The sequence below is a fragment of the Calliopsis andreniformis genome, chromosome 3 (genome assembly GCF_051401765.1).
Source record: "Calliopsis andreniformis isolate RMS-2024a chromosome 3, iyCalAndr_principal, whole genome shotgun sequence".
Lineage (NCBI taxonomy): Eukaryota > Metazoa > Arthropoda > Insecta > Hymenoptera > Andrenidae > Calliopsis > Calliopsis andreniformis.
In genome coordinates this window covers 246,201-273,510 of record NC_135064.1, presented here as the reverse complement: position 1 = coordinate 273,510, position 27,310 = coordinate 246,201, and the positions used below count along the sequence as shown (strand labels likewise).

Sequence of the window (27,310 nt, the reverse complement as noted above, 5' to 3'; positions counted from 1 at the left end):
TTTATAACCTCATGATCTGAATTTTATATTTAAGGCCCGATGCACACGAGCGATATTTTGATATTGTTACTTTAGCATAAAGGTGTGTTAATTTTAAGGTTGCAAAATCAAGACAATATCAAAGATCAAGACAGATCAATATTTTAAAATATTGAAAGCTATATTATCTGTTACACTTTGTATAGGTTATGTATAGGTAACTAAATAAACTTCGTACATGTGTATATGTATATTATCCTTAATGTTAAAATAATTATTATTTATAACTAGAATTAACGTTATAGATTGAATGAAAGGTGTATGACAGTGATTTAAATCAGACCGTAATTTATAAATATATTACTCCGCACGGACTATGTACATGCATAGGTCCACATAGTTCCATTGATTCTGTCAGAACTAGATCTAGAGAATTTAATAGAGGATGCAGAGAATTTCGAATAAGGTTATGCCGACTAGAAACATAGTTTTGAAAACCTCGCTCAGGCACCGCAAATGTCTAAATGTGCGGCCAGCGGGGGCCGCTTATTTGACGTATAAATTGACATACCGACATTCTATTTCAACTTAGGTCCATTTGAATTCTGTAGCTCACCTGTTGTAAAATCAGTAGATTTGTAGCAAATGTAGCAAATTGTAACAAATGTAGAAAGTATAAACATCAGTTTCTCAATTTTACAGTAATAAAAGGGTAATTAAATTATTTGAAATTTTATCTATATTCACATGCACAGTAAGAAATACATTATTAAAGCGATATGTATAATTTTTTTTCGTTTTGCGGGTCAGTATTACACAAATAATAGTGAAGCACTTTGTAATATGGTGAAACCTTGGTTATCGGAATACGCATTCTCTAAACTCTATTATCTAAGGGTCAATAAATACGAGCAATATTTTGAAGCACGATTTCGTTGCGATCATATTGTTTTCTTTGTTTTCCCAATTACAAACAATGAAGACAGACATATGATCGCAACGACATCGCGATTCAAATTATTATCTTTGAAACATTACATAGCCTACCAAGATGCAAGGATTCTGATGAAACTGACGTGAGTCAGAGAGCGGCGATAGAGTAGTTTGAATTTCATAGCAAAAATAATAACAGAACAAAAGCATGTTTCGATGAAGTTTTTAAAAATATTATAGAAAAAACTTTAGACGACAACATCTCGAAGTATAAATGTCCGATTTTTATGAAACTTGACATTATTTGTAGATTAGCCAAAATTAATAGACACGTATTTTTTTCATCTATCAGTATCCATGTTCAGAGTAAAAACTACCCCCAAGGTTGAAGGTGGAAAACATATTTGGCTTAAAATATCCCAAAATTATTGCGTCTAGCGAAGTGGTGTAAATGGGACAATTACGTACTTTCAACAAGAATCCACCTATATAAATAGTTTCTGAAAATATTAATTTGTTTAAAAAATATGTTAGAAACTAACATATTTTTCTTATTTTTCTCGACTAAATGTTGATCAATCTTTTTACAAAGTATGTGAATACTATGAACCAAAACACAAAATACAGTTAAAATAGTTTCGAATTTTTACAGTATAAATGAAATAATAGTAATCCTAGTTAGATTACATTTTATGTAAAGTTGAACACCTGAAACGAGTGGCTTTACGAAAAACATGTATCTTTATAATACTTTCATCGTTATATTATGATATACCTACTGTTTATTGTTCACTAAACATATGAATAATAACACCTCTACTGAATACTCGTAACGTCTCGTACTCGTTGCAAACAGTTTGATGAGTTCAGCGTCGGTGACTTTTGCATAGATGAAAATATAGCAAGTGAAGATGGTTTATAAATCGTTTCTCATGAATAATTATTTACCATTTTCAAACAATTAGAGTTTCGCCAGTGAACATCGTTTAGTTGAATGAATTTACAAGAAAGTCCAACAACCGTGCGCGATAATTTTGTCTTTTCTTTTTTTCAATTTTTATATTCTATAATTCTAATGTTCATACATCTTCTCATAGATTGGAATTGGTTTGTAATAGAAACAATTTTGTTTGACAAATTTTTCGAGCTGTCTTAAATTTTGAAGAAAGAATCATGCAGTGTCGTTATACGGATAGAAGAATATTTTTCGGTTCTGTCTCCTCCTCAGTCACTACCTTATCGTACTCGGCTACTGGACTTTTTTGTAAATTCGTTCAACTAAACGATGTTTACTGGCGAAACTTTAATTGTTTGAAAATGGTAAATAATTATTCGTGAGAAATAATTTATAAACTATCTTCACTTGCTACATTGTCATATATGCGAAAGTCATCGACACTGAACCCATCGAACTATTTGCAACGAGTGCGAGACATTGCGTGTATTGATTAGCGGTATTACTATTTATATGTTTAGTGAATACTAAACGATATATATCATAATATAATAATGAAAGTATTATAAACATATATGTTTTTTTACAAAGCCACTCGTTTCAGGTGCTCAACTTCGCACAAAATGTAATTTAATTAGGATTGCTATTATTTTTTTATAGTGCAAAAATTCAAAATTATTTTATCCGTATTTAGTGTCTGGGTTCATAGTATTCACATAAACATTTGTAAAAACATTGATCAACATTTAGTCGAGGAAAACAACAAAAACATGCCAGTGTTTAACGTATTTTCTAAACATGTTGATATTTTCAGAAATTGTTTATAAAGGTGGATTCATCGTTGAAAAATATGCAATCTCATTTATTTCATTTTGTTAGACGCGACAGTTTTGGAGATATTAAACCAAATATCTTTTCCACCCCTAAGTTTGAGGGTGGTTTTCACTCCTTTAGTATGGATGTCAGTAAATTAAAAAATTACGTGTCTAATACTTTAGGCTAACCTACAAACATGTCAAGTTTCATTCAAATCCGACATTTACACTTCTGGATGTTCTCTTGCTAGATCGAAAGGAAAACGAATATATCAAAGCTTTTGAAATGGGGTTTAGGTGGTATGAAGCACAAAAGGAATACAACTCCAAGAAATTACTAATGCTCAGAAATTAGTATGATCTAGCAACTAACAAGGAGAGTTCGCTGAGTGTTAATCGCCAATTTTAATGAAATTTTGTACAATTATTCTATGGTCCTACGTAAGAATTTTGCTGTACAAAGTAGCTGCCCATACGCACCTTTAAGGGAGAAACTACCCCTTTAATCCAACTCGCCCTTTTCATTTCGGTGCTTATAGCTCACAAAGTATAAGCACTATAAAAAAATGTTGCAACAAAAGTTTTACTTTTTTTCAAGACCTATAAGACGGCTTTAAAAAAATGTTGAAAAAACGAATTGTTTATAAAAATTCAATCCCCCCCCCCCCCTCCCTGTTTCCAACAAAAAATATTTTTATTTCAGATAAATAAACAGCTTTTTGTTGTGAATTCGGTGTTCTATAGCAATATACAGTTATTCTATTTCTTGTATACAAAAACGTTGCATCATTTTTCCATAGTGCAATATTCGCCATTATTGGTACGGTGAATTGAAGTAAATATCCAATTATTACATTTTTCATTCTCATTTTTGGGTGTTATCGTTATCGTTGTACAATCTCTTACTCACAATCAGCTATCTTCGCCTAGATATCATAATATCTTTAAACATTCATTCATCGAGATCGCCCACATCGTTACGAGAATCCAGTTGATTATTGTTTCAGGAAACAAGATATCGGAATTCATAGGTGTCACATATGCGGAGAAATTGCAATTCTTCGTTGTGCTTGGTGTAAAAAATATTTCTGCTTTAAACATTTCTACGAAGCGTATCATTATTGTGAAAATTACGTACAATAAATACATGAATAAATTAACAGAATATAATCTCGGATTGTATTGTGAAATCCTATTTCGATATTGTAGACGGTGAGATCGAAATATTATACTACTGTCTCTCCCTGATTGTATGTTTTTTGATTTTGAAATAAATAAGAATTATAAAAAATCATGGGTAAAATTAACTGAAATTGCTATTTTTTCTCCCCTTTTAATTCTTTCTCCTTCGTCCAGAGCTGTCAACTACAATGCAAGTTGTGCCATTCCATACACAAGTCATATGTATACAAAAACTATATTGCATTATCGGTAGCATTCAAAGATCAGAAAATATGTCAGAGGGGGGGGGGGGGGGGGTGGGGGGGGGGGGGGGGGGGGGGGGGGGGGGGGGGGGGGGATTGAATTTTTATAAACAATTCGTTTTTTCAACATTCTTTTAAAGCCGTCTTATAGGTCTTGAAAAAAAGTAAAACTTTTGTTGCAACATTTTTTTATAGTGCTTATACTTTGTGAGCTATAAGCACCGAAATGAAAAGGGCGAGTTGGATTAAAGGGGTAGTTTCTCCCTTAAAGGTCAGAAAATATAGTTTGTTATTATTGCCGGGGCATTGTAACGTACAATGATAACGATAACACCCAAAAATCAGAATGAAAAATGTAATAATTGGATATTTACTTCAATTCACCGTACCAATAATGGCGAATATTGCACTATGGAAAAATGATGCAACGTTTTTGTATACAAGAAATAGAATAACTGTATATTGCTATAAAACACCGAATTCACAACAAAAAGCTGTTTATTTATCTGAAATAAAAATATTTTTTGTTGGAAACAGGGAGGGGGTGGGGGATTGAATTTTTATAAACAATTCGTTTTTTCAACATTTTTTTATAGTGCTTATACTTTATGAACTATAAGCACCGAAATGAAAAAGGCGAGTTGGATTAAAGGGGTAGTTTCTCCCTTAAAGGTGCGTATGGGCAGCTACTTTGTACAGAAAAATTCTTACGTAGGACCATAGAATAATTGTACAAAATTTCATTAAAATTGGCGATTAACACTCACCGAACTTCCCTTGTCAGAAGGTATGGGACTTGTAAGACTGTAATTCTTCGTATTATATCATTTGTATCATTTGCATCATGTTTGGTAAGATCTAGTATGAAAATAAATCGAATTTAGTACAAAAAACTCTGTTGTTCTATTTTTCGAAAATTCAATTACCAGGACATATATGTCTCACTATTAGTAGTGATAATCGAGGTCCTACTGTATTCCTAATCAAATATTCAATTATTTCAGTGTAGGTAAATCTTATTTTTTGTAACTGCATTTTTTCCGTACGTACGATAATTTAGCTGATCCTTTTCTTTTTAAATAAATCCATATAAGGTAGGTGGCCCTAATTTTGGTATGCAAATGTTTATAACGTTGTATAATCTTTCTAAGTACATATGTAGTAAAAGTATTGACTGTGTCATAAAGCTTAAGGTTTTATCTGACACCTATACTAAATTATTTTCCATAAAACGGTTTTATAATTATAATTTAGAACAAGATAGTAGGAGGCTGTAACTGGTAAAATCGCTATGCTCTCGGTACGCTATTTCGCTATATCGCAGCAGAAAAGGTTGTCAACTTGGTCTATCTTTTTCAAAGTTTGCTATTCAAACTGGAAAAATTGTTTGCCTCAGTACCTAATTTGCATACAAAATAAGACAAATCTTACTAAACAGAGAACTTTGTGTAAGTCATCTTATACCCCTTCAGCGATCATGTCGCGTTTCATACAAATGTTTAGTACTCATTAGCATATTGTAATTTTTAGTTAAAACGTTGTAAAACGAAGGTCTTTCTCTCTACAAATCTTACACTAGTGTTATTTTGCGATTATAATTATGAATTAATGAGTTTCTCATGGATGACGAATTTGAGAGCACTGACCAAATTGGGATCATCTACCTTATCTTTTTCTAAATATTTTAATTATATAGTACACATAAAAATACAGTATCTTTTTGTTGTAAGGTTGCCACTTGAGATTAATGATAAAGTATGGTTAATGTATTAATGGTATCTAGTAGTTTTGACCAAATGGCTCACATAGAGATTAATCTGTTCAGGAGGTATAGATCATATTAATAATGGTAGAAACTTGTACATACCAGCTGCGCAGCCTACAAAGCAGGAAACTATCATAATGGTCCAGGTGCGTACATAAATACTTCTTGACGTATTCGAAGCGTTCGCCATGTGAGTGATGGTACTCTGCATTAGTAATAAGTAACTTATTAAATATTTCATAGTTTTACTATACGAAAACTATGTATTATATAATTTATTATTATTAATAATGCCTGACCTTATTGATAGCATAATCTTGTTAATAATCTTATTGAATAAGTGTTTCGACCTGTCCTGAATTTTAAACACAGAATCATCCGGTGTCGTTACACAAATGCACGAATATTTTTCGATTCTCTCTTCAAAATTCAAAATAGCCCGAAGCATTTTTTAAACAAAATTGTTTCTATTACAAAACAATTCTAATCTATGAAAAGTTAAAAATTATTTAATATAAAAATTGAAAAAGAAAATAAAAAAGTTGTAGAAAGACTCGAACTTGAGACCCGCACGTTATCTTTTTGCACTCCCTTATAAGACTTTCTTGTTTTGTTCAATTAAACAACATTTGTTTTAGAAGTTCTAATGGTTTTAGTACGATAAAGAATATTTATTGATAAGTAAGAATTTATAAACCATATTCGCTCGCTACATTTTTATCCGTGCAGAAAATACGGTTAAAATAGTTTTGAACTCTTATAATATAAATGAAATCATAGCAATCCTAGTTAGATTACATTTTACGTGAAATTGAGCACCTGAAACGAGTGGCTTTATGAAAAACATGTATTTTTATAATATTTTCATCGTTATATTATGATATATATATTGTTTATTGTTCACTAAACATATAAATAATAACACCGCTGGTGAATACTCGCAACATCTCACACTCGTTGCTGACAGTTCGTTGGGTTCACCGTCGGTAACTTTCACATAGATGAAAATGTAGGAGGTAAAGATGGTTTATAAATCATTTCTCACGAATAATTATTTGTTTGCAACGAGTGTGAGACGTTGCGTGCATTCATTAGCAGTATTACTACTTATATGTTTAGTGAACAGTAAACAGTATTCACGGTGTAACAACAATGTTGTAGTTCCTTGAAAGGGGTGATTCAAGGGATGATTTGAAACTTTTTCCTCAGCGAAAATGTTAGATGAGGCTTCGTTAACGAGTTATTAACGAAAAACACCGGCCAATGAGAGCGCGAGTTTGCCGCCCGAGCGGCCGCGGTAGCGTTGAGCACGCGCTAAGCGCTACGATTGTACTTCGAACAAGAAAGTCGGCATGCATCAAAAGAAACAGCATTAGTATAAAAACTGAAAGCGACATAACAAATAATATCGAGACCTTTTTTTGTTTATCACTTGGAATGAATAATGAATTAAAATCGAGGAAAACTACATGCAACGTAAAAACACGAATACACAGTTTTTTTTGTTTAAGGAGAATCAAGAATAATAATTACTTGATGCGAGAGGACAAAATGAACGGAGAATTGGAGAATTAACGTTGAAAATAGAAACGTTGAAAGTAGTCTGCGTTAGATTTAAAAAATAATAATCATTGAATTAAATGTAATTCACTTTGTAAACCTGTGTCACTGGGTCACTGTACCGATCCTGGTCATCGACCGTCGAAATGGTTTATACTATGGTAGAATTTTTCCAAAGAAGCTCCTTGTACCTCCTCGTTTAGTGTAAGTACCTCAGACATTCCTTGTTCGGACACTCCGAGATCACGTCTCCTTCGAAGCCAGAGCAATAAAGCCATAAATTACCTAAACGCGTGCCCCTGATCTCTGCTAAGGTGGTTAAAGTGGTCCTAGCAGCGACAACTCGACACATGTTGCTAACAATTTTTCTGTTATTCTTCGGGGACGGAAAAGACTTTCTCTTCTTCGCGAAGTATTGGATACGTAGGCAGTAAAAACGTGGGGTGAGCGCTTTTGTAAAACTGCTTGATGGTCCGTTCGTTGTGCACTTCTGCAAAGCACGTGTTTTTATGGGGGATACTATACTGATTTCTTTCTTTCTCAGTCTTGTCCTAGTGGGAGTTAACTCATAATAGAACGGTGGGAAAGTACATGGTCAATAGAAGGAGCTTCACTGGAAAAATTCTACCCTAGCATACACCATTTCGACGGTCGATGACCAGGATACGCACAGTGATCCAGTGACACAGGTTTACAAACTACAGGTGTATTACATTTAATTTATTAATGATTATTATTTTTTAAACCTAACGCAGACTACTTTCAACGTTTTTATCTTCAACGTTAATTTTCCAATTCTCCGTTCATTTTTTTTGCATTGTTTTTTCGTTTATACGTTATGCGAATAAGAAATTGACGTATTCCTTGTTACGTATTTCTTCTCTCACATCAAGTAATTATTATTCTTGATTCTCCTTAAACAAAAAAACTGTGTATTCGTGCTTTTACGTTGCATGTAGTTTTCCTCGATTTTAATTCATTATTCATTCCAAGTAATAAACAAAAAAAGGACTCGATATTATTTGTTATGTTGCTTTCAGTTTTCATACTAATGCTATTTCCTTCGATGCATGCCGACTTTCTTGTTCGGAGTACAATCGTAGCGCCTGGCGTGTACCCAACATTATCGCGGCTGCTCGGGCGGCAAACTCGTGCTCTCATTGGCCGGTGTTTTTCGTTAATAACTCGTTAACAAAGATTCGGAGAGCATTTTTGCAAAGGAAAATATTATTTAGAATCACCTCAGAAATCTCCCATTTCCGGCTCTCGCACTTAGTTTGGGACACTCTGTATAATGCTGTAGGATCGTTTATAATTGTAGTACTCTGCACCACTATTTATTGGAGCTTGTAGAATAATGTGCTTTCCGTCTATCACGCCTATACATTTCGCAAAATTCCACTTATTTTCAAAATCGATAGCTACGTTATGCCAAGCTTCAGAAGTTCGTGGTTCCCAAAAAATTGAAAAAAGTGAAAACGGAAATTAAGTTAAAAATTAAAATTAACAATGTTACGTCCCGGGTGCGGGGATAATACAGTATTCTGTTCGGAAATTCAGGGTTGAGTTCACTTAGCTTATCACGTATGCACGTACAGTTAGTTTTATTTATAATTCTCGTTTCGGAGATTAAACGTTATTACAAGTTGAATATAAATTACAATATCTGATTACCTTAATTTCGGAGGTACGAAATCGGGAGGGTCATTCCACGCGAAATCGGGCACGTTTTGAGCACGAGCTCATCTTCATCCGCTTACTATTTCAATAGCTATAATTTTTAAAAAAAAAGGTAGCACTTAACTTCAAACAGCTGTAAAATCGACAATTTTCAAAATTTTGAAAAATCCTTTGGGGCACGTTTAAATATCGTTAAAGACTACAACATATTCAAATTTGAGCAAATTACAAGAACTTGCTCCGAAACGTGCCCGATTTCGCGTGGAATGACCCTTACAAGATTCGCTTCCCGGTTTACCGTCGCGTTACACTATACACACTATAAACTGTGACCTCCGGGCGTATTCCTTACTTGAGTTTAGTGTATGGAAAAAGCAAAAGTCAAAAGTTCCGATAGGTTTTAAAGGAGTTGATTGGAATTTGTTCAAATTTTTTGAGCAAAAATGAACGTCACGACAACGACGCGACGCGACGCATGAGTGCGAATGCCGAGGGAAGCAATCGCGTCAAGCGTGAAGTACGTGAATAAACAAGCCGTATTCTTTAATTATTTTTTGTAGTTATAAATATTCGAATATTCAACGTACAGTTTATGAGTGCTAGTGATTGGTGAAATTGTGTTTTTGTGCACAATGATTAAGAATATGAGTGTCTCAAATGTGGAATTAACGTGTTGTTCATGTGTGTGATTCTTCTGAAATATTCGTGTAAACTTCCTATGGTTCTCTCTTACACTTCTAGCGCGAATGAATTAGAGAGAACAAGAATGGGAAGATGAACACATTAATCCTTTCTATTCCAAAATCTCACACGGAATGTTTCGATTTGCTTTATGGATTGTTGGGAGAAGTAGACAAGTTTATTGTTATTCAACAATACCCATCAATTTTCTACGCAACGCATCGCAGAATCATCTAGTCGAGACAAATATCGTCGATTTTGCTGTCTCTATATCAGGTATGTCAGGCTTCGGAATTAACTGCTCTTTTCGGCCGATTTTCGAAGGAGACGCCTCCTTTCTCCCTCGCACGTCACTTCTCTCCGCGGCGGCCCTAGTGCTCGAAAGGGCTCAGGCGCGTGTGCCACAAAAATCGTGCGTGGCGCATTTGGGCGACGACACTTATATCAATAGATTTCCACATCACCCATGAGGTACTATTGTTGATGCGTTTTTGTTTTGTCAGTGGTATCCCCTGACGCGCGATTCTTGTGGCACGCTCCTGAGGCCTTCCGAGCACTAGGGCCGCCGCAGAGAGAAGTGACGTGCGAGGGAGAAAGGAGGCGTCGCCTTCGAAAATCGGCCGAAAAGAGCAGTTAATTCCGAAGCCTGAGGTATGTCATTCGTTGTTTCAATGGCAATGATTACCACTGTGATGTGATCATATCATCTGCCGCGTACCCGATGCGATCGATATTGTAAGACAGTTTGCTCGATTACAGGCGGATTTTACCAAATTTTTAATTGCTTATAAATAATTAATGGAACACTGAACACCAATCATCATTCTCGATTTTCGTTTTATTTTGATCTCTAAAATTGTATCCTAAAATTTCTCCCACTTGTAACCGAACACCCTATATCTATGAATGTTTGTACGTATGAATGAAGAATTCCTTTCCATACTGAAATAAAGCGAAAGTACAATTTAAGTCTGCTGTTACTCATTATCAGTCTAAAACAACGTAATTTGCAACTGTAATTGCAGAAACCAATTAAAATAATTAAATTTACTTTTAGCAGTTTTACCTTCATTTACCTTAATTGTAATAATAATACTAATAAAAACTAACGAAAGTGTAATATACAAAATGTTTTATTAACTATTTTAGAAAGTTCAGTGTGACAACATTAACATTAAATCTAAATATTTTCCTCGGATTTATTTACACGAAAACAAATTTATTTAAGAGTGAGTCAGTTTTTACACTTTTCTTTTCAATCTCTAGTTAAAAGTTTCACTTTGCGAATTAATAACATTCATATATTGAAGTCAAACTCAAGAAGAATAGAAATATTCAGCTTTTAAACATAAAGATGCTTTCTATAACGTTTAAAACAAGATACGCATTGCAAAAAATATTAATTATTAATTATTGTACGATATTTTATTTCAGTTTCAACTATTAATTACTTCTATATATAAATAATAATTTCATAGTTTTTGATAGAGATTTGTCTCACATTTGAAATGCGCGCGGTACTGGAGACGCACGAGGCGTGTGCAAGTGTAGCGCCAGTGGTGTCTGTCGGTCATAATTTGTTTTCTGTCCGTTCTGTGCTTCCAGACTGAGGACGCAAATCTTGAGAATTACCCCCTCCACTACATATACTAACGCACGGGCCGCGTATCCGTGAGCTCGGCGCTTCGGACAGTTTCGGGCAGCTTCGGGAGGTCGAGAGAGAAGGTGGATCGTGATGCGCACTATCTCATTCTATGAAATGTTTACATCCCAATCGCTAGCAAGCGGCAAGCGGCACGCACCTTGCGCGAGCTTTCCGATTGCCTGGATGTTTTCAGTTTCCAACTTAGAAAAGTATTCTAATGAAAAAAAATTTTGAAAATTTTTTTCTGCAGAAAAACTCATTTTAAGACCCCCTGATTACGTTTTAACTAATAAAAAAAGCTTGTTTTTAAAAACCGCATATGTTTATTAACCCAATTGCATTCAAACGACTGAATGAATTTCAATGAAACTTTATATCTAAATTTTATATTCACATCTCAAGATCTTATTAGATTTAGAGCAAAATCGATGCATGGATTATGATACTTACCTCTTATAATTATATTTATATTACACATATATTTTTTACTATTAGGTGGGAAGATAAAGATTTTCATTTGTAAAGTTAACGTAACGCGATTTAGTTTGGTAAACACTGCTTGTTTAGAGCTAGGTTGGTTAGAGCTAGGACCGGGAAAAGAAATACTTTGAGTTGATTAGAGCTAGGGCCAGGAAAAGAGATGTTTCGAGTTGGTTAGAATTAGGACCGGGAAAAGAAATACTTTGAGTTGGGTTAGAGCTAGGGCCACGAAAGAATTCGAATTCGGTCGCGCGAGAGTGTTTCCGTTAAGACCTTTTGGAACCGAACCGGAAATAAAATTGTGCTTATATCTATATACAATATACAGTATGTCCCATGAAATACTGGACAGTCGATTATTTGCTAACCTATTAAAGATACGAAAAAAGTTTTTATATGAAATTGAATGGCAAGAGGGGGCTGATTTATTGGCCGTAACAATTTTTTTTTATCATTATTGTTTACAGAGATATGAAAGTTAAGTTTAGTTTTTTAAATGGGATTATATATATTTTTTCTGATCAATAGATAGTACGTTTCAAGACGAATTCAGCAAACATTAATGTATACACCTTTTTTCAAATAGTTTTTAAGATATTACGCGTAAAAGTTTACTGATTTTCGGTGGAAGATTTAGGCCTGCCGTTCCTACCACAGTCTCTTCGTATCAGGTTCAAGAGGCACGGTTTAACACGTTCGACGCGCGACAGGGTAGATCTATCGAGTTGAGCCCGTTGCCCCGGAGAATTATTGACCCGGCGGTGCTGCCGCGCGCTAGCATACAATCGGACAAACCTTTTTCGACCATTTTTTTACCCCCGCACGCAACGTGTTAACCCGTAGCATCTTAAGTGTGGTCGAGAGTCGAGACTCCCTACTGTGCTTCCTGGTCTCGCAGATTTTCTTCCACCGAAAATCAGTAAACTTTTACGCGTAATATCTTAAAAACTATTTGAAAAAAGGTGTATACATTAATGTTTGCTGAATTCGTCTTGAAACGTACTATCTATTGATCAGAAAAAATATATATAATCCCATTTAAAAAACTAAACTTAACTTTCATATCTCTGTAAACAATAATGATAAAAAAAAATTGTTACGGCCAATAAATCAGCCCCCTCTTGCCATTCAATTTCATATAAAAACTTTTTTCGTATCTTTAATAGGTTAGCAAATAATCGACTGTCCAGTATTTCATGGGACATACTGTATATTGTATATAGATATAAGCACAATTTTATTTCCGGTTCGGTTCCAAAAGGTCTTAACGGAAACACTCTCGCGCGACCGAATTCGAATTCTTTCGTGGCCCTAGCTCTAACCCAACTCAAAGTATTTCTTTTCCCGGTCCTAGTTCTAACCAACTCGAAACATCTCTTTTCCTGGCCCTAGCTCTAATCAACTCAAAGTATTTCTTTTCCCGGTCCTAGCTCTAACCAACCTAGCTCTAAACAAGCAGTGTTTACCAAACTAAATCGCGTTACGTTAACTTTACAAATGAAAATCTTTATCTTCCCACCTAATAGTAAAAAATATATGTGTAATATAAATATAATTATAAGAGGTAAGTATCATAATCCATGCATCGATTTTGCTCTAAATCTAATAAGATCTTGAGATGTGAATATAAAATTTAGATATAAAGTTTCATTGAAATTCATTCAGTCGTTTGAATGCAATTGGGTTAATAAACATATGCGGTTTTTAAAAACAAGCTTTTTTTATTAGTTAAAACGTAATCAGGGGGTCTTAAAATGAGTTTTTCTGCAGAAAAAAATTTTCAAAATTTTTTTTCATTAGAATACTTTTCTAAGTTGGAAACTGAAAATATCCAGGCAATCGGAAAGCTCGCGCAAGGTGCGTGCCGCTTGCCGCTTGCTAGCGATTGGGATTTAAACATTTCAAAGAATGAGAGAGTGCGCATCACGATCCACCTTCTCTCTCGACCTCTCGAAGCTGCCCGAAGTTGTCCGAAGCTGTTTGAAGCTGCCCGAAGTGCCGAGCTCACGGATACGCGGCCCGTGCGTTAGTATGCGTAGTGAAGGGGGTAATTCTCAAGATTTGCGTCCTCAGTCTGGCAGCACAGTGTCCGTTAGATTCGATTGCGTAGTTCTGAACGATACAGCGTGTATTAACATACGATGTAAAGTCGAAGTGAATAAATATATTTTGTTTATTGATCCACAAAATCACCATCAAGGTTATGGGCCCAGGCAATGATTCCACTGAGCAAAAATCAGGGCAAGTGAGTACGAAGTAAAGAAAGATTACCCACGTGGAAAGGGCTATATAAGTAAGGTTATGTTCGTACAACCACGTGCTTGATAGACGAACGAGTGAAAGTAAAAACGCAATGGCTAATTCGAGTCAGATCGTGGATCGAATTGATAAATTAAACGGAAACAATTATCGTTCGTGGAAATACAACACAAAAATGGCTTTAGTTCAACGCGAATTGTGGTAACACGTAACCGGCGAAGCTGGTCAGCCGCCGGCAGACAATGCAGAGGCGAGAGAAAGATTTAACCGAAAAGAAGAGAAAGCTTTGGCCACGATAGCACTTAGCATCGAACCAGAACACCAGATTCATATTATGGACTGCGAAAAGCCATCTGAGGCTTGGCAAACTTTGGCGAAAGTGTTTGGGCCAAAATCCCGGCCAAGAATACTACAGCTTAAGAAACAAATGGTCTCAATAAAACTTGAGACAGATGAAACCATGACGTCATATCTATCAAGAATGAAAATATGCAGCGACAGCCTGAAGGAGGCTGGTTACGACATAGGTGATGACGATTTGGCATATTCGATGCTGTGCGGTTTGCCAGACAGTTATGAGTGAATTGTGATGGCATTGGCAAACCTTGATGACGAGAAATTCAAGTCATCAGAAGTAAAAGGAATGCTACTTAGCGAGTACGAGAGGAGGGCAGCGAAGGAGTCTACGTATACAGAAAAACGGAAGGAAGCATACCACCAGATTAAGGGAACGTCGCATAAGCAGATTGAACAGAAGAAGGACGAAAGGAAGTGCTTCGCCTGCGGAAAACAAAGACACATTGCTACCAACTGTAGGTTAAAAGATAAAAATAAAAGGGCGAATTGGAAAAGTGGTACGTCGAGTCAATGTAAGTACAAAGATGGGTTCTTGCTAGAATTAAATAATGTACAGCTTGATAATTCATGGTTAGTAGACAGTGGTGCGACACATCACATATGCAAAAACAAAAGCTGGTTTAGTAATTATAAACTTATAGTAGATGAAACCATTTACTCAGCGGATAGCAGTGCGCAAAATAGTTTAAAGGCAGTAGGTATTGGCGACATTGACATAGAAACCTACGTAGGCAATAAGACGTTCAGTATTACATTGTATAATGTGTATTATGTTCCTAATGTGAGAAGAAATTTGTTATCTGCGTCACAAATAGAGAGTAGGCAGAAAAGACTGATTATAGATAATCATAAGTTACAAATATTAAATAAAAAGTCTAATATGATAGTGGGGGAGGCCATTTGCAAGAATGGGTTATACATAGTTAGAGCTAAGGTCATTAGAAATAGTTCAAATCCAGCTGAGGCACATATTACTTGCAATAATAAATTGAATGATAGTGATAAATGGCATAGAAGGTTCTGTCATGTGAACGTGGGAAATATTAATGAGCTATCTAGTAAGGATTTAGTTAGAGGACTAGAAAAGGTAAAAATCAAGGATGTCCATTGTGATGGTTGTAGTGTAGGAAAATCTACAAAAGCACCTTGTAGAAACATAGGGATTAGACAGACGAAGAATGTATTAGAACTAATCCACTCAGACTTATGTGGATCTTTACCTGTAAAGTCAATAGGGGGTTCGAGGTACTTTCTCACAATCACGGATGATTACTCAAGAAAAATAACAGTCTATTGTTTAAAAACTAAAGATGAAGTAATGAGCTACATACAAAGATATATTGTTAGAGTAGAGAGAGAGACAGATAGAAAGGTAAAAAGAATAAGAACAGATAATGGTCTAGAATTCTATAATAAAGATATGACTACATTTCTTGACAGTCTGGGAATAAAGCATGAGCGCTCGAACGCGTATACTCCACAGATGAATGGGGTAGTAGAACGAGTCAATAGGACGTTGCTTGATCTTGTGCGTGCAATGCTGAAAATAGCAAAATTACCTGATAAGTTTTGGGCGGAAGCTTTATTAACCGCATGCTATATTAAAAATAGAACAATACATGCAGCAATTGGCAATAATGTTCCAGAAGGCATATGGACTGGAAATAAACCAAGCGTAAAGCACATAAGGATTTTTGGATGTTTAGCGTATGTGCACCTTCCAAAGCATGGCAAACTCAACTCGAGGGCAAAAGAGTGCATATTTGTAGGCTATTCGAATCAGACTAGAGGATATAGATTATGGGATTCATCAAAAGATGATATTATACATTCAAAACATGTAGAGTTTGTGGAGGAGATATGTGGATTCGATTATATTTACAGGAAGAACACATATGAGGCAGTAAGTGACTTCGGGGAAACTATAGTTGATACAAGGAATGAAGCAGAGTTAGAAAAGGTAGAAGAAGATACAGAACCAGGTGAAGACAAAAATACGAGCAACTCGTTAACGAACGAAACACAGGAAGTAGAATATAATAATGAAAAGACTGATGTTGATTACAATGCTAGTTTCCAAGAAGTACCCTATAAGGAAACACCTATTCGCACTGGGCGACGGGGAAAGGTAGTGAGAAATCCTTGGGGCTGTAAAGGTAAGCCTAAGAACGTAGAGATCAACCTAGCTGAGGTAATAGAACCGTTAACGTTTGAACATGCGATGTCTTTACCTCAATGTGAGGAGTGGAAAGTAGCCATGGATGAGGAACTTCAAAGTTTAGAGAATAGGGATACTTGGGAAATTGTTGATAAAGTTGAACATATGCAATGTATTGGAAGCAAATGGGTTTATAAAGTTAAGACAGACCCGGCAGGAAACATTATTAGATATAAAGCGAGGTTAGTAGCACAGAGCTTTGGTCAGAAAAAGAACGTAGACTATTTTGAATCTTATGCCCCAGTCGCAAGTATTTCAACAATTAGATTGTTACTAGCAATGTCCATGTGTCAAGGTTGGAAAGTACACCATTTAGATGTTAAGTGCGCATACCTATTGCCGCCAGGATATAATGATTTAGATACCAAAGTGGCGAAATTGAAGAAACCAATTTATGGATTGAAACAATCGGGTCGGAATTGGAACAATGCAATCGATATGTTTCTAGTCGAAAATGGTTTCCAAAGATTAGTAAGTAATAATTGCGTATACACGTATTGTGATCTTATACTAACTATTTACGTAGATGACATTGTATTGTTCAGTAAAAATGCGAGTACGTTAGAAAAGGTGAAAGTACTATTAATGTCAAAGTATGAAATAAGAGATTTAGGTTTAGCATCTTATTTACTAGGAATAAGTATAAGTTACACTACTAACCAAACCATGAAATTATCGCAAGAGCTGTACATACAAAAATTGTCAGACGAGTATAATGTGATAGAATGTAAAACCACTAAAACGCCAATTGAACTGGGTTTAAAATTATCAAAGTCTCATGGTCCTTCAAGCGAAGCAGAAAAGGACGAGATGAAAAATGTCCCATATAGACAACTAATCGGATCGTTGATGTATATAGCGTTAGCGACTCGGCCGGATATATGTATGCGGCGTCGAAATTAGCGCAATTTGTGTCGAATCCCGGTAAGATACATTGGGTGCAAGCGAAAAGAGTGTTAAAATACTTGTATACTACTAAAACGAAAGCTTTAACGTATACTCAGGGAAGTAATGATATAGAAATATACAGCGATGCAGATTGGGCAACTGATGTTGACGATAGGCATTCATATAGTGGCATGGTAGTATTTTTGGGAGGTAACCCAATTTCTTGGAAATTCAGTAAACAGAAATCCATATCCACTTCAACTATGGAAGCGGAATATGTTGCGTTAGAAAATGCTGTAAAAGAGGCAATATGGATGAACATGATGTTCAAAGAATTACGGTCATTGACAAAATTAGATATTCCTCGTGAACCATACATTGTTAGGTGCGATAATAGATCAGCTATAGATTTTACCCATAATAGAGTAGAAAGATCAAGATCAAAACATATAGATATAGCGTATCACATAACCAGGGAAAAGTATGAGGAAGGGTTAATAAAACTAAAATATGTCGCGTGCAGTGATAATGTTGCGGATATACTTACAAAGGCATTGCCTCATAACATAGTATGTATTCATTCAAATAGATTAAGATTGTATGAGAGTTGCGCTTACGAGAGTTGAGTGTGTGACAAAAGTGGGGGAATGATAGAGATTTGTCTCACATTTGAAATGCGCGCGGTACTGGAGACGCACGAGGCGTGTGCAAGTGTAGCGCCAGTGGTGTCTGTCGGTCGTAATTTGTTTTCTGTCCGTTAGATTCGATTGCGTAGTTCTGAACGATACAGCGTGTATTAAGGGGGCAGACTCCTTGTGTTTTGAGCTGTGTGCGTGCGCTCACACAAGCAAAGAAAGTCATACACGTATACGCGATGAGCGAGAGAGACAAACGGTTTCGTAAATTACGCTTTACGTCTCGATACTTGCATAAATGAATTTTTCGCGGGTACAGAACCCACGAGTAGACTTCATTACAGGGTGCTCTGGTCCGTTTAAACTCCAATAGACACTATACGTTGAGTTTACTGTAAAATTACAAACTGTAAGCATGAAACAGACGCTGTTGTAAACTAGCAAGATGGCTGCCGAAGTGACATTTTCGCAAATATCTCACGATTTAATGGTTTTTTCACTCATAGCACACCAGAGCACCCTTCCTTGAATTAGCACAATATCGTGGAAATGCGATTTTCCTCAATTTAACACTTCTTGAAGGCGTAAAGCGTAATTTTCGTTGTGCACCCGTTTTGACACAAAAATAGTTCAACGATTTGCCGTTAGAAGCGTTAATGGTATATCTCAATCAATTGGGTCATATTACCATCAGCATCGATAAAAATACAGATCAGACGGTAAATGTAATCTAGAATTTGACAGCTGAATGGCGTGTTCACCAAATACACGAATACAGACGCAAGAAAGGCTTAGTTGCCAAAACGTATTGAAAGTTTCGTCACGCTGTTGCCACATATATGTATGTACATATTACAATTCTGCCCATCAGGAAAACTTGAACGAATCCAACTCCAGCCGAGATTTTGATTCTTACTAATAAGGGAACATCGCGAGGTGAAAGTCTCTGATTTTGATGAAACTTTGTAGGATTGTAGAATAGCCGAAAATATTCGACACGTATTTTTTTTTATTGCTTCTAATTCATCTAAAGGGTGTTAAAACCACCCCCAAAGTTGGGAGTGGAAAACATATTTCGTTTAATATCTCCAAAACTGGTGCGTATAGCAAAATGATATAAATGGGGCGATTGTGTATTTTTGAACGACGAATCCGTTTATTTAAAAAATATATTAAAAAATAGTATATTGTCGTTGTTTTCACTGACAACATGCTGATCGAACGTTTTGCAAATTTATATGCAAATACTATGAACCAAAACACAAAATACGGCTAAAATAGAATTTTGAATTTTTACGTTATAAACAAAATAATAACATTCCTAGTTAAACTGCATTTTGTGCGAAATTGGGCCCTGAAACGAGTGGTTTTACGAAAAATATATACCCCTATAATGTTTTTGTCATTATATTATGATACATGTTTATTGTTCACTAAATATATAAATTATAACATTGCTAATGAATACTCGCAACGTCTTGCACTCGTTGGAAACAGTACGAGAGGTTCAGTGTGAGTGACTCTTGATCGATGAAAATGTAGCAAGTACAGGTGATTTACAAATCATTATTCTTCAATAATTATTATTTACTATAAACAAACAATTGGAATTGTTCCAGAAGGTATAGTTTAATCCACTAATTTTATAAGAAAGTACCGTAGTTGAGTGTGAATTAGGCATTCCCTCATAATCTGTAGGTGCCTGGTTCGAATCTCGTAGTAGCTTTTAATTTTTTTAGTTTTCAATTTTTATTTTAAATAATTCTAATTTTTGTATACCTTTTCACAGATTACAATTATACCACTCATAACATTTTTATTTTTAAATAAAAAAAATTAAAATAATTTCGTTTGTTTATTTCTTAAAAAGTATGAATGAATGATTGAATGAATAGCATGAATTTAATGAATTATTTATTCTATATATATAAGTTTTAGGATTTCACATATTAGTATATATATATGCCCATAATTATGAAAGTGGTCTAAATTGTATATTTCTTATTTTGGGATATTGAAAGGATTACATTTAAATAAATTAGAAAATATTTTTATATTACGTAACATTATAATTAGTCTTGATTAATGAACATTTATTATAAATGTGAAATTTTGTGTGAATCTCATACGAAAATGTTGTTTCTTAGACCACTTTCATAATTTTGGGCACATATGTATTGTTTCATTCGTGATACTCTTTCTTTCTCGTTCGCACCGTCCTTTTCTATATTCCGTATGAAGCAAAATATCGGCTCAAGGCGTATTCAGTAGAGATTTACTGATGCATAAAATTGTAATTGATGTGGCAACAGCGTGACAGAACTTTCCTACGATGCGATTTGGCAATTATATCTTCGCACTTCTCATTTGTGATTCAACAGGATAACGCTAGATGCCACATTATCAAATGTCGCATGTATAAATTATATGTTTTCACTAATGCCCGTTTTTTCGCAACAGCGCTTCGATCGATTCGGAGTAGGCCCCGAAGGAGTCTGCCCCCTTAACATACGATGTAAAGTCGAAGTGAATAAATATATTTTGTTTATTGATCCACAAAATCACCATCAGTTTTAACATAACTAAAACGGAAAATAGAAAATGTAAAATAAAATGTTCAAATCAATTTACATAGATGTTTAAAATGCTTGTTGATTACGCGTCTAGGGTGCAAAGTACTATACACAGTACTTTATACAATATGATACATACAGTGTTTTGAGTATAAATTACTTGAAATCCTTAGGTCTGAATAAAAGTGTATTTGCTTTTTATTTCAAACTATGCAATAGTATTCGAAATTACATATTAGAAATATAAAATATCGATAGATACCTACATATAAGGCTGGCTTACATTAAGTTCAGAGTGATACAGCATAATGCTGTCTTTCTGTAAATAGCGTAAAACAATATGATACCACATTAATGCGTCAGAAACGTAACGTAATAAATGATGCGCCAATGTACGGTATTATATTACTTTTCGTTGTTTACAAAAATACTGTGTTCCATCACTCTGCGCTTCAATGTGTACCTAGTCTAAGATGCTTCCCGAGAAGAAAATTTTTTGAAATCTTGTATTGTAGTAGTTATTTATACAACGTGTTAAGAAAACTGTGGGACATTTTTGGAGGATAGGTTCTAGGCGCAGAAACAATGAAAAAAGGTCATGTACATATATATCCGAAAACGCATAGTTTTTTAGTTACATGCTATTTTATGTTGCATAAAACGCTGGCCCATTTGTTGCCTGCACGATGTGTTATCCCTTTTAAGGTCTTACTAGACCCAAATATACTCCGGCCACTTGAATGAGTGAAACTGTCATGAATCTTAAGAAATGCGTCCCACCATACGGGTCATTCCACGCGAAATCGGGCACGTTTCGGAGCAAGTTCTTGTAATTTGCTCAAATTTGAATATGTTGTAGTCTTTAACGATATTTAAACGTGCCCCAAAGGATTTTTCAAAATTTTGAAAATTGTCGATTTTACAGCTGTTTGAAGTTAAGTGCTACCTTTTTTTTTAAAAATTATAGCTATTGAAATAGTAAGCGGATGGAGACGAGCTTTACGGTGCTTATAGAGAAAACATTTAAGTTTGTAAAAAAAATTATTTCATTTAAAAAAAATTGTTTTTTAATCATCTTTTTTGCAATTATTTTAAACAAATGCAGGTTTTTAAGATGATGTGCGATTTTCAAAATCTGAAAAAAAAGGAGAATATAGTTTGATCCTTCCCCTTGATGGACAAACTTTCAAAAAGATGGACATTTTAAAATTGGCCCTGTGAAAATTGCCGAAAGTTCACGCTGCGTCGAATCGCACTGCTGTGGCGGGCGCGTCGTCGGTGGCAGCCTATTCGACTCCAGCGGACGAATGTGCGTTATTATTTGCAATCAAGGCGCCAAATATTGGTAACTCACTCTTTGTCAATGATACTTATTGACAAGTTCACATTCATTTTTGCCATGTGAAGTTGCAAAAAAGTGCCATTCTGCATTAATACCAAAATCTTCAAAATGAAAGCTAGGATTTAAGAGATTATATTTATGTTTTCAAGAATAAGACGAAGATTGAATTACCAATATTTATTGATTGCATTAAACCTTGCAAATGCTCGGAGATAATGTAAGATAATGTTGGGTGAAGTCGCCTTGATTGCAAATAATAACGCACGTTCGCCCGCTGGAGTCGAGTAGGCTGCCAGCGACGACGTGCCGGCCACAGCAGTGCTACTCGACGCAGCGTCAACTTTCGGCAATTTTCACAGGGCCAATTTTAAAATGTCCATCGTTTTGAAAGTTTGTCCATCAAGGGGAAGGACCAAACTATATTCTCCTTTTTTTTCAGATTTTTAAAATCGCGCATCATCTTAAAAACCTGCATTTGTTTAAAATAATTGCAAAAAAGATGATTAAAAAACAATTTCTTTTAAATGAAATAATTTTTTTTACAAACTTCAATATTTTCTCTATAAGCACCGTAAAGCTCATCTCCATCCGCTTACTAGTTCAATAGCTATAATTTTTTAAAAAAAAGGTAGCACTTAACTTCAAACAGCTGTAAAAACGACAATTTTCAAAATTTTGAAAAATTCTTTGGAGTACGTTTAAATATCGTTAAAGACTACAACATATTCAAATTTGAGCAAATTACTAGAACTTGCTCCGAAACGTGCCCGATTTCGCGTGGAATGACCCATACGTAATATAAAATAGCATGTAATTGAAAAAGTAAACGTTTTCAAATATACAAACATGTTTGTGCGCATGAACTTTTTTCATTATTTTCATGTCTTGAATCTATTCTCCAAAAAAATCTCAGTTTTCTTAACACCTTGTATATGTTTAATGACAAGAGAACTCAATTCTTAAAATTTTTAAAACTTGTATTTCTAACATATTTTTAATTTACTTATGTATTCCATTTATTTTTATTAGATTCATATTACTTTGATACATATTACTTTGTACTGTGATTGGTAATTATATAGATTAGGAGAGCGACCTCGGATTTCAATGACCTTGGAGTATGTTGTCAAGGTCATCATTCTGAACAACTTTTCCCTATACATATACCGGGCGGTCTCTTTTAGTTTTCGAGACATTCGCAAAAATGTTTTCAATATTGAAAAGAGTGATCGAAATAGGTCTGGGTTAAATTCGTTAGCGACAGCTTCTGTTTATCTTCCTCGCTGAAACCTATATTGTTGATATTTCTTATGATGTTGAAAGAACTCGAGGATAAACGATTTATTATTATCAGTTTCGAATAAATCGTTGTAACGTGACGTCGTGCATTAATGAGTACAAAATCAAATTTTTCGAATTTCTAGCGTTAACGATGCGATACGATGACCTAATGCAATATTTTTGCGAGAAAAATGTTCTTCGTAATACAATAAAGTGTCCACGATGTGAAAATATTTAACGCCTAGATACAAAAAAATTAATTTTTCATTGCATAAATCATTATTATAATCAAACAAGAAAGCGCAAACGGACACGTTTAACGTGATATTTTAAAATTATTGCGCACTACGGAACTTGGTTTTCCGAAAGCACGTCTAAACATTGATGCATTTTGTCGAATAATTGGTTACGTTTTAATGATGAATGCCCCTCGTCAGATGTTTCTTCAAAAAGAACTTAATATTTCACCAAATACCGTAGTTGACTGGATCAATTTTTGTCGGGAGGTAATTAATTTAAACAATTTTACTACTTTTGTTTTCAACGCATATTCTATTAATAATTAATACTTGTTTAGCTCATGTATAAATGGTTAATAAATAATGAAGCTCAAATTTGTGGAAATGGAGTTATTGTAGAAATCGATGAAGCCAAATTTGGACGTCGAAAGTATAATCGTGGACGACATATTACGGGACAATGGATTTTCGGTAGTATAGACCGTGACACAAAAAAGGTATTTGTAGTACTAATTCCATCTCGTAGAGCAGAAGTATTACTGCCTCGTATTTTAAAAATATTGCTCCTGGAACAATAATCTATAGTGGTTGTTGGAAAGCATATGAACAAGTTGATAAAAATATATATCAACATTTTGTAGTGAATTATTCAAAAAATTTCGTTCATCCCATCACAGATGTCCATACCCAGAATATTGGAAGAGTATGGAGAGATATTCGTGGCAATATTCCTAGGTATGGTCGTACAAAATAGCATTTCAGCCACTATCTGGCAGAATTTGTATTTAAAAGAACATTCGATTTCGACGAACGATTGGATGCTTTTTTTCAAGTAATGGCAGATACATATAAAATAACTGAAGATATAAAGAAATAAACAAGTAGGAACGTGTCTATTATTTTGAGGAGGGGCGGCAGCCTCTGAAGCAAACCCCTCCGTGCTAATGAACCTATCCCAGACCAACTCCGATCACACATTTTAATATTGAAAACATTTTTGCGAATATCTCGAAAACTAAAAGAGACCGCCGGGTATATATATAGGGAAAAGTTGTTCAGAATGATGACCTTGACAACATATTCCAAGGTCATTGAAATCGGAGGTGGCTCCCCTAATCTATATAATTACTCCGTGATTACTATTTTATAATTCTTTAAAGAGAAATAAATGACACTTGTTTAAATAACTTAGAATATAATTTTTTAAAGAAATACAGAAAAAAATATATGTTCTAGTCAAAATTGTATTGCAAAATGTACGATATTAGAATGCACAATCATAACGATATATTTCTGAGTATTTTACAATATAAAACAATTGCTAGTACCTATTTCTTATAAAATATTTCAGAACAACTAAGAAAAATGCTTATAGATTTTATCTCTGAACTTATGCCCCCTTTTTTGTAGATATGATAAAAAAATAAAGTTTAAGTAAAAGTTATGCTAATGATGTTTGGAGACTGCAAGATTAATCATTCTAGGCTGTGTTTAAGTGCTGAGAAACAAGGAAATACTTAAAAAATATGAAAAATGGAAACAACTGTCTTGCAACTAGATTAAAAGTGACTATATTCAATTTCATTCTTTATGAATGATATTAAATGATATTGAAGCATAAATGAATTTTAGTTCCCATGAAGTAAGACGTATATTACCCCTGTAATGAATATATCGCACAAAAAAGGAAAGTATATCGCATTAAGAACGTTTTCTATTTCCGTGAAATTTATTACAAAGGAATAACAACTATAGTAGTGTTAATAGTATTAGGTATATGTTAATAGTGCATCATTTTCAACTAAACTTATACTCATTTTATTCATTTTGATGGTATTCTCATATGTATTTCCTCTGTTTATTTACAGTTCAATTTTTTCTACTTTCAATACTATTTAAATTTAATATTATATACATTTTCAACTTTAGTGATAAATTCTTGCACCTATTTCTGCGAATTAGGTCTCATTTCCCATGTAAGCGCTCTTCCTGTTCTCTGTCTTTAATTTGTTACAGATAAAGACAAAACATATAACTATTAATTTTATACAAAGGAAATAAAAAAAGTGTCAAATACCAGTAATTAAAGCCACGTTTACATTAGGCAACCTTTGATCGATCGACCTTAAGTTGTTTAAAATCGCTCGTGTAAACACAATAATTCTTTAACTTCAACCAAATTGAAACGATTTCTAATCGTTCAATTGGAAGTAATTAATTCGTCTATTTTTGGTTGAACGACCTAACCATTATAGTTGATCGTATAAGTATTGAAAAATCGGCTGGCGAGTAACTATACTATTGCACTTCAATTATAGTTGACCGTGTAAACACTAAAAATTCAGTTGACGAGTGATTACAAAGACGTCGAAATTAAATTGAACAACAGATAAATGTAACCATATTGAATAACAAAATGTTAGATAATAAAATCATAGCATCAATCTTTTCGTTAAACGACTCGAGGTCGGTTGACTCCTTTTGCTTCTCTTCAAAGTAGAAAAAAAACTGCTGTGCCCACTTCTGATACGAGAAAAACATAAAATAAAGCACAAATAACGAATCAGAACGTAAATAGAACCACAGCTCACATAATAAACTAAATTATCATATGCAACGCGAATGAGATATCCTCAAACAGTGATCAAAAGTTTGTCAAATACTGTTTTTGTTCGCTTCTTTCGATCCTCTAAAAGACAATTGTTGAATAACATACAGACACTAAGTAAGTTAAAATGTAAATGGAATTGTAGGTGTCATAGTGGAGCAAGTCATTAAATGTTTGTAAAACGTTTCTAAGGAGTAATCAAACAAAGAATTATGCAGTAAAACATGACACACTGGTTTGAAATCAACTATACTCTTTGGTTCACCTTGGAAAATAATTTTAGTTCACCTTAGGTTTGAAAAGAAAACGACGACTCGACGGGTCAAGAGGTTTGCGAAGCAAGAAGATGGTCCGTGGTCGCACGTGTTCACGGAACAACAAAAATCAAACTGTCACGCTCTCTCGATCTGCGAAAGATCCCGATTGAGGAGATAGTCGAGTAAACTGGAAGGCAGCAGGTCGCACGATGAAGGCTTTTATAGATGAATCTGCTGCATAGTGGCGTACGGTGACGGTAGTACATGGTGGGGCTGCTGATTCTCTATGCGCCTTCTGAATGCGCACCTGCGTCGGCGGATATGAGCACTTGTAAGTAGATTCTTTTCTGTCCTATGTGATCAGAAAGTAGCATAAATGTGTATGTGTGTGCATATACTTTAGAATTTACGGATTCACATTTCCTAATTTGCACCGAGCCTCTGTTATTCAAATGGGAAATAAAATATGTTTTGATGCAATGAGCAAATTTGACGACGTAATTGCATTAAGAATCATAGAATCAGGGATTTCCACGTAGTTGTTTCAGTCAGTTAAGGCTTCTTGAAGTGGGTTAAGATAATTAGTTACTTGCAATATATTGTTTTAAACAAGTAATGTCTGCTCAATTTTTTAAAAGTTTTATAGTACTTATTCGTAACTATCAATTTTGGCATCAGCGAAATTCAACGGTGCAATTCAATTGTACAAAAAGGCACCAAATATAATTTTGATTTC

The 27,310-nt window shown here is 34.6% G+C and overlaps 1 protein-coding gene across 2 annotated transcripts in view; it reads right to left on the bottom strand.

Moving 5' to 3' along the window:
- Ccha1 (neuropeptide CCHamide 1) overlaps window positions 1-26,769 on the bottom strand; it is an 88,698-nt gene extending 61,929 nt beyond the window's left edge. For both annotated transcript variants that reach the window (XM_076374953.1, XM_076374954.1), the window contains exons 1-2: window positions 26,606-26,769; window positions 5,974-6,076 (exon numbers count right to left, since the gene is read on the bottom strand). In XM_076374953.1, coding sequence (XP_076231068.1) covers window positions 5,974-6,061 — 88 coding nt within the window. In that variant the 5' untranslated portion in view covers window positions 6,062-6,076; window positions 26,606-26,769. The remainder of the gene's footprint in view (window positions 1-5,973; window positions 6,077-26,605) is intronic.
- Between the last annotated feature and the right edge of the window lie 541 nt (window positions 26,770-27,310).